Below are 8,654 nucleotides of genomic sequence, written 5' to 3'. Positions count from 1 at the left end.
AATTTGACAGCAGTTTTTTTCCAGTCTCCCTACAACCTTTAACAATGGCTTTGGTATTCCATTTCTCTATAGGACAGTACAAACATACTACATTTTTAAAAATGTTTCTCTGTCAATGCTTTCATCAGGACACCGTATGAGATATGGGTGGCACGTTTTGTAAACCCATTTATTCAAGAGAAGACCAAAGGCTTTTATGAATTTTTTATGTGTGGGTATATATATGTATGTATATGCATTAACATGTAGATTACACCTAAAGAATATGTTATGACCAAATTTTTTTAACCCTAGAAGTGCAAGGGTGGTTTAAATGTATAAGGTTACCAGTGCAATTCACCACATTAATAGAAAAATGGAGGGAAAACAATTCTATCATCATCACAATTGATGCAGTATAAGTGTTTGATGAAAATTAATCGATATTCAAGACAGCAAACTAGGAATAGAATGGAACTTACTCTGATAAAGTATATCTACAAAAAAGCAATGTAAACAGGTTGAAATGGAGAAGATTTTTCATTTCCTATTCGGATAAATGCCAATTAGCACCTACTTTAGTCAAGAATATTCTGGCCAGGTTTGTTCAAAGCTGCAAAATGAGGAAGGGTTTAAGATTTAAGCCAGTAGAAACTGTTGATATTCAAATATAACTGTATCTTTTGAAAAGCAAAAATAATCTAGATCTAAATTTGTGGAATTAATATGCATATTTAGAGGAATTGTTGGACAGAAAATCTATATGCAGACATTCTCTCTCTACATACATCCTCAACTAGACAATAAAAATCACAAACCATCAATTTTCAATAACATTAAATGCCCACGGATAAATTTAACAAAAAATGTGCAATTAGAAAATGAAACTTTATTGACAGAACTTTAACAGTCAAATACACAACATAAGAACAGCATAGATGGTTTCAGTTTATCTTCTTTCAAGCAAATGGCTGCCCGTCACCTATAATATAAACATTAAAAAAGTTACTTAGCAGAACTTTATTTTGATGACAGGAGAGGTATACAAAGTTCACTGCAGTTGTAGTTTTATAAAATGGACCAAAACAGGAACACTAAGGGCGACCCTTTGGCTTACCTTCAGTTAATCCTCTATAGAGATTTTATAGACTTTTCAAGCATATTACCAGTATTTTTAAAAACAGACTACTCTTCCTATTTATACAAGAAAATAAGGACACTGAGTTCAGAACAAATGCAATCAATGGAACCTATCAGAAGGTAGTTTTCAGTAGAAGGCAAAACTGTGTACACATTCAGTAAAATATCTAACAACAAAAAACACCCTAAGAAAAACAAAATACACAAAAACTGAAACAAAAAATCCCCCAAAAGTATCATTTAAATGCACTGGTTTGAAATAATATTCCGAATATAGGATAGCTAAACAGTTGTTCTCTCTGTTACTGCTTAAGTGAAGTAAATAAAAAGGCCAGTATTACATTTGTTTCTTCTCTACTGTGGAAAAGTGTAGACATTTTCATTTGCTCTAATTTATCTCTGATATGGTGGTTTTAAGTCGGTTAAACATTTGTCCCCCTTTTTACTTGTGGCCCTCAGGTAATTCTAAACGTTTCTTTTCTCCCTGGAAAGCATTCCAGTTGCTATAATACATTATATGGTGACACTAATTTTAAGCCATTACTATCACTGGCGACATGGTGACATCAAAATGTGAAGCAGAAATAGGTCTGTTTCTCACAGCCACACCAAAAAGAAAAGGAAAGAAAGAAAAAAAGGAGAGAAGAAAAGGGAGAGCATGAGGGAGTATGAGTGAGAGTGAAAAGCAAGTAGGAAGAGAAAGAAAATCTGGAAAAGCAGATTTTTTTGTTTCTAAATGATAATGGCTTTTGAGAGAAAACTGACCAATTTCAAAAGTTCATCCACGGTATTTGTGGTGTTTAGTTATTTAGTTACTGTGGGGTATGTTAAATAATATTTGTTTTTCTACCCTACTAGCCATTTCATCAATATTCTGAACATATTTGAGTTTCAGATTATACTGTTTTAATTCTGTAATATACTAACTGTTAGTGTCTTGTTCATATTTCTAATTATGTGTACTTGGGCTTTGTCCATTTGCTTCGCAATTATGTAAACTGAGAGGAATGGACTGGCAGTTTGGGGTTGACAGATACAAAGTATTACATTCAGAATGGATAAACAACAAGGTCCTACTACATAGCACAGGGAACTAATGTCCAATCTCCTGTGATAAATCACAACGGAAAAGAATATTAAAAAATGTGTGTGTGTATATATATATTAAAAATTATGTAAACTAGCACATTGTCTTTATTTATTAGTTGAGTTTATTTTCCTCTTCCTAACACTTCATACCTGTCTTATTAAGTATCTTTTTCCCTTAGGTTTATTCTGTTGTTCTTTTTCTTGCCTTTTATGTTGGATGTAGGATTTTATATTTATGTACCTTGTAATATATGTATTTTTCTTTTTAAATGCACACATATTTAGACTAAGATTTTTCTATGAGAACATTTTAATCATGTTCTGTAGTTACTTGAAAGTCATCTGAAAGTTGTGTTTTCATCTAATTTTTCTAATGGATTGGAAAAAAACGTAAAGTGAAAATATTTAGACGGCTAATACACAGTAAATTCTTCCCTAACTATGAAGTTCTTCCTTTAAGATCAGAACCATGCAATTCACTGTCAGCAATTTGGAAAACACGTATGTGAAAGATACTAAGTTGATTATGCGGGAAGAACTAGAGTTATAATCTTTGGCCTTCAAAACTTTTTAAACTCATGTATCAAAGAAGAAAAATAACATACTTAATAGGGTTAGAGACAATTATATCATGAGGCTCAGATTTTTATTAGTTCTTTAAGAGTGAGAGTGGGGTATATGGCAAAACCTTCATAGTATTGTAAAGTAATCATCCTCCAATTAATATAAGCAACCTCCCTCCCCAAAAAAAGACCAAACGTGGGGGCAGGTAGTGTGCTTAGCATATGTATCTTACTCACACCTGCCTTGAATATCACTGACTAAATGCACTCTCTCAACTTGACCAGCCACAGAAACAGGAAACTAGACTATCTTTGGCCATTTTATTATTCAGTCATTTCATGATTCCCTGGGGAAAGGATTTTAAATGCAACTATTGTTTTAAGAGCTAGAGAATTCAGAATTTGAGAGAATTTAACAAACATCAAGCAGAATGTTGGCTCATTTTCTTTTTTAAAAAATTAATTAATTGATTTTAATTGGAGGCTAATTACAATATTCTGGTGGGTTTTGCCATACATTGACATGAATCAGCCACAGGTGTACATGTGTCCCCCGTGAGAAAATGAAATCTCAATCCCCCTGTTAGAATTTGACTCAAGATGATATTTCATGATAAATACATCATACAAAACAGAGTATTTTTGTATGCATTCCATCAAAGAGAATCAGAGAATGCAAAAATTAGCATTGAAAAATCAGCATCTTTGTGTATCTGTTCTGATTTCACAACTTACATGAGTAAAGTTGAGTTTAGAAGTTAAGGGATTTCACAGAATCACACACATTTTGCTAAAGCTGGTACTAGAACCTACTTGGATGCCGAAGCATATTTCAAATAAACTGATATTTATTACAAATGCATTCCATATTTGCTACAAGCAGAAATTATAAAAGAACCTGAAAATTATTAGCTGTTACTTAAAGTACTTATACTCAAGAGAAGAAAACGGTTTCCTAGTTTCATTTTGATATGGCTTTGATGCTGTCTGTTTCTTTGACAGTCTGTAAGTCAGGCACTCAGGCATCTGGGGTCTGAATTATCTTTCAAAGAATATGTGAACTCTATTATTAAAATAATAGTAATGTTCCCTCTATATTAGTAAAGAGATAATATTCTGAAAAACAGAAACCACATAAATTACTTTCTGAATGGATGACATACCTGCTTCTGGCATTTCAACAGGCTCTATATTTGATGCAAACTCCTCCCTGACATCAGGACCATCTCCACCTTCACCCCCAGTCTTTGCCAAAGCCAATTGCTGGAGAGCAGCTTCCAGGCCAGAATCTTTAAAAAAAAAATGCATCAATTATATACAGTATAAACACACTGTAAAGCATTCAGTGTAAACAAGGGAATGATGATATTCATTCCCTCGGTGTTATGAATTAAAAGCCTTAGGTTAGTATGCTAAAAATGTGATGAATAAGAACCTCAGGAGCATTATTCTGGGAATGTTTTGCTGGAGAAAAAGGAAAGCAGAATTTTCCAAATGTTATTACTATTTTCCTTTTCCAGGGTTGTCCTCAGACACCTTAGTTGCTCCCTTCTCTTTGTCTTGAAAACAAGGGAAAATTTGAGCGACCACACTGACCTGTGAACTATACTCTCCTCAGTTTTTTAGGAACTGTCTGAAGTCCTTTTCTAATGTTTCCTTTCCTCTTCTTACTGGTTATGTGTTAAGGCATGACTCACAGATACACTTTACCTTCAAAGGGATCCTTCTCCTCTTCTTCATCACGATTCACTGGATCCTCTCCATGTACTTCTTCCTCCTTTCTAGGTGTGATATCCTGAATCTCAGCTGGTGGTTCCTCTTGTTGAGGTTGCTCAACACTGGGCTGCTCGTCCTAGTAGAGTGTGCATGCAAATAAAAACTTTTTGTTGTTAATACATCTAATAGCATAAATATACATAATACATAGATATATCTGAGCATAAGTAAACCTAACAACATTTTCCTAACACAATTCTATGTACTTACTTTTAATAATGTTACTCTTCCCACAGAGATGAGTTAGCTCCCATAAGAGTTACCCAGAAAGACTTTGGAAGTTATTCAAATCTATGTTGGGATGGAAGTATGCAGTCTGTTGTTAATAATCAGGAGGAGGGAGTCACTGGGCACATTTCCAGGGAATTTAACAGTATACTCATAGGCAACGCCAGACTGTAATATATCTGGATCAATGTTCCTTCCTAAGACAAAGTGTCACCCTTTATCAGCATGGAAGACCTTTATCACTGCATCTGTACTACTTAACATCATTTTCTCAAAAATAAACTTGTGCTAGTAGAAAACATCAAATGGCAAGGTACTCACAACCACAGGTTCATCCAGCTGGGAGGAATCTTGATCTATAGGTCCCAATGTTGAGGCCACTTGCCCACTCATATTTCTCCCTGAAAGCAGAATATGGTGATTTAGAAAATGTATTTAAGAGTACAGCTATATTTGATCACTTTATGATCATATGTTGACTTATTTTTTTTTAATGTGAGAATACTTTCAAAAGAAAACTCTGGTTAAGTATGAGTGTACATGCATTTCAATTACACCAAATACAGTCGCTTGCAAAGCCATCTGTGTCTTTGCGAAGACGGCAGAGAAATCACATTAAGGTACACAAGAAGGCTGAATTTTTGGGAGGACGTTTGATTTCACAACAGAATTCTCCATCATGAAGATATTTAGTGAAATACTGCTAGGAATTTAAAAGCTCAGGACTACTGCTCATGTCACACTCCTATTCACCAGACCTATTTTCCCCAACTCCCTTGGAATTCAGTTGGAACACGAAGAAAGGCTCAGTCTTTACAGCCTGACTATGGCGATTTTCTCAGTGTCTGGGGCTGAGGTGAGGCTGCATACAGAGCAACCGGTCCACTTCTCTCTCGGCACCTTACCACAAAACCCACGATACAGTCACAACCCCACTGCGGTCCGGTTTCTAGGCCTTTCCTTAATCGCCCACCCTGCCCCCTGCCCAGGTCCCACTGCCAGCCCGATTCTGTGCTCTGTCGTCAGTTCCAGGGCCCCAATGAACCAGATATCTCAAATAGCACCCCCAAATCTCCCCCCACCATCATCCTACCCCCTGCCCTCCTCTGCCCACTGCCCTTCCTCTCCCGCCACCAGGCCATGAACTATGGCGTCGGGACACTTGTGAGGAGAAAGATGACGACCTCGAAGGCCTTCCTCTTCAAAGGCCCCAAATCGCACTGCCCGACCCGCCCCAAGCTCACTGGCTCCCCCTCAGAGGCACGCACACTTAAACGCCACACAGGACAGATCTGTGAACCTACTTGGTGAGTCTCAAGTAGTGACAAAGAACCGGGACTGAATAAACTGACCCGTCTCAGGCCCAACGCTCCTCACAGAACGCTCGGGAAGGGGTATGCGCACCAAGGCGCATGCGCAGCAACGGAGGCGCATGCGCAGCAACGGAGGCGCATGCGCAGCAACGGAGGCGCATGCGCAGCAACGGAGGCGCATGCGCAGCAACGGAGGCGCATGCGCAGCAACGGAGGCGCATGCGCAGCAACGGAGGCGCATGCGCAGCAACGGAGGCGCATGCGCAGCAACGGAGGCGCATGCGCAGCAACGGAGGCGCATGCACGCAGCAACGGAGGCGCATGCACGCAGCAACGGAGGCGCATGCACGCAGCAACGGAGGCGCATGCACGCAGCAACGGAGGCGCATGCACACACCGCGCATGCTCCCTGAGTTGGGCATGTGCAGTGCATGTTGAGGTTTTCCCGCCACTGAGGTAGAACCGCAGGGTCTCTGGAGGATGAAAAAGGGGCTTGAAGACTATATTTTTTTTCCTTCCACTGCAGTCTTTCTTATGCATCCACAAACTGTGGTGATAGGTTGTCCCAGGTTACCCTTAGTGGAGAAACTGTCTCAGAAAGACAGTCATGACAGAAATAGATATTATGTTTTTTAATACCTACTTTTATACATGCTCTGATGAACCATTTCCTTTTCTGCTTCTGAGTTTTCCGTCATACTCTGAATGGCTTTACTCACTTCCATGGAATAAATACATAAATAGATACCTCTGGAATAAATACATAAATAGATACCTCTGTTTCCACTCTTTGCTTCGTGCACTGCACATTTAAATCTCTGAACTGGTAACTAGTTTCTATGAATATGCCTCTGGTTCTTATACAGTACTGTCCTTTTAGCATCGGACTTCACTTTCACCACCAGACACATCCACAGCTAGGTGTTGTTTCCACTTTGGCTTAGCCTTTTCATTCTTTCTGTAGCTATTTCTGCACTCTTCTCCAGTAGAACATTCTTCTTATTCTATTATAGCGGGAATTTTCATACTTACTAGGAGTTTTAATTTTACCCAAGAGAAAGGAAAACATGTTCACACAAAGACCTTTACTCAAATATTCTACTCATGTACTCCTAATAGCCAAAACTAGAAACAGCCCAACTATTCAACAACTGGTATATAGATGAAAGAAAAACAAAAGAACTTACTCGTACAAAAGAACACTGCACAGTCATTTGAAAAGGAACTACTAATGCATGTAACAGCAAGGATGCATCTCAGCTGTGCCAATGAGTGATGTCAGACGCAGAAAGCTGTGTATTATATGATTTTATGTCAATGCATTTCTGGAAAAGCACAACTATAGGCAGAGAAAGATATCTGTGGTTGCCAGGGTATAGGAGTGGAGGAAGGAGTCTGAATGCAAATAGCCCAAGGGAGCATTTTCAAACCAATGGGACATTTTCTATGTTCTGGTATTCTGGTAGCATTTACACAATGGTATGCATAAGGCTGAGATTATTGATAGTTCTCCCAGCAATCTTGATTCCAGCTTGTGCTAATTAGTCTCCCAGCCCAGCGTTTCTCATGATGTACTCTGCATATAAGTTAAATAAGCAGGGTGACAATATACAGCCTTGACATACTCCTTTTCCTATTTGGAGCCAGTCTGTTGTTCCATGTCCAGTTCTAACTGTTGCTTCCTTACCTGCATATAGGTTTCTCAAGAGGCACGTCAGGTGATCTGGTATTCCCATCTCTTTCAGTATTTTCCACTGTTTATTGTGACCCACACAGTCAAAGGTTTTGGCATAGTCAATAAAGCAGAAATAGATGATTTTCTGGAACTCTCTTGCTTTTTTGGTGATCCAGCAGATGTTGGCAATTTGATCTCTGGTTCCTCTGCCTTTTCTAAAACCAGCTTGAACATCTGGAAGTTCACGGTTCACATATTGCTGAAGCCTGGCTTGGAGAATTTTGAGCAGTACTTTACTAGCATGTGAGATGAGTGCAATTGTCCTGTAGTTTGAGCATTCTTTGGCATTGCCTTTCTTTGGGATTGGAACGAAAACTGACCTTTTCCAGTCTTGTGGCCACTGCTGAGTCTTCCAAATTCGCTGGCATATTGAGTGCAGCACTTTCACAGCATCATCTTTTAGGATTTGAAATAGCTCAACTGGAATTCCATCACCTCCACTAGCTTTGTTCGTAGTGATGCTTTCTAAGGCACACTTGACTTCACATTCCAGGATGTCCAGCTCTAGGTGAGTGATCACACCATCGTGATTATCTTGGTCGTCAAGATCTTTTTTGTACAGTTCTTCTGCCCTTATGGCAGAAAGTGAAGAGGAACTAAAAAGCCTCTTGATGAAAGTGAAAGTGGAGAGTGAAAAAGTTGGCTTAAAGCTCAACATTCAGAAAATCAAGATCATGGCACTTGGCCCCATCACTTTATGTGAAATAGATGGGGAAACAGTGGAAACAGTGTCAGACTTTATTTTTTGGGGGGCTCCAAAATCACTGCAGATGGTGACTGCAGCCATGAAATTAAAAGACGCTTACTCCTTGGAAGAAAAGTTATGACCAA

General features: G+C 38.7%; 1 protein-coding gene across 2 annotated transcripts; it reads right to left on the bottom strand.

The window, feature by feature from the left end:
• Positions 1 to 848: 848 nt before the first annotated feature.
• On the bottom strand, positions 849 to 6,239 carry LOC129639687 (P antigen family member 3-like). 2 transcript variants are annotated; one of them, XM_055564872.1, is made up of 5 exons: positions 6,128 to 6,239; positions 5,097 to 5,176; positions 4,482 to 4,623; positions 3,935 to 4,060; positions 849 to 961 (listed from the first exon to the last, which is right to left on the bottom strand). In XM_055564872.1, the coding sequence occupies exons 1-5, from the start codon at positions 6,207 to 6,209 to the stop codon at positions 939 to 941; spliced, it is 453 nt and encodes a 150-aa protein (XP_055420847.1). In that variant the 5' UTR covers positions 6,210 to 6,239; the 3' UTR covers positions 849 to 938. The 2 variants fall into 2 exon arrangements, with proteins under 2 accessions (XP_055420847.1, XP_055420848.1); XM_055564873.1 differs by having other exon boundaries at positions 6,080 to 6,232.
• Positions 6,240 to 8,654: the final 2,415 nt, after the last annotated feature.

Source organism: Bubalus kerabau, chromosome X (genome assembly GCF_029407905.1).
Source record: "Bubalus kerabau isolate K-KA32 ecotype Philippines breed swamp buffalo chromosome X, PCC_UOA_SB_1v2, whole genome shotgun sequence".
Taxonomy (NCBI): Eukaryota; Metazoa; Chordata; class Mammalia; order Artiodactyla; family Bovidae; genus Bubalus; species Bubalus kerabau.
Note: the sequence above shows the minus strand (reverse complement) of the source record. Positions and strands in the feature narration are given on the sequence as shown.

Coding starts and splice junctions, on each gene's coding strand:
- LOC129639687 (XM_055564872.1), bottom strand. CDS start 6,209: ATGCGCCTCCGTTGCTGCGCATGCGCCTTGGTGCGCATACCCCTTCCC. Junction 5,177..6,127: donor GAGCGTTGGGCCTGAGACGG/GTCAGTTTATTC, acceptor TTCTGCTTTCAG/GGAGAAATATGAGTGGGCAA. Junction 4,061..4,481: donor GGAGAAGGATCCCTTTGAAG/GTAAAGTGTATC, acceptor TTTTTTTTAAAG/ATTCTGGCCTGGAAGCTGCT.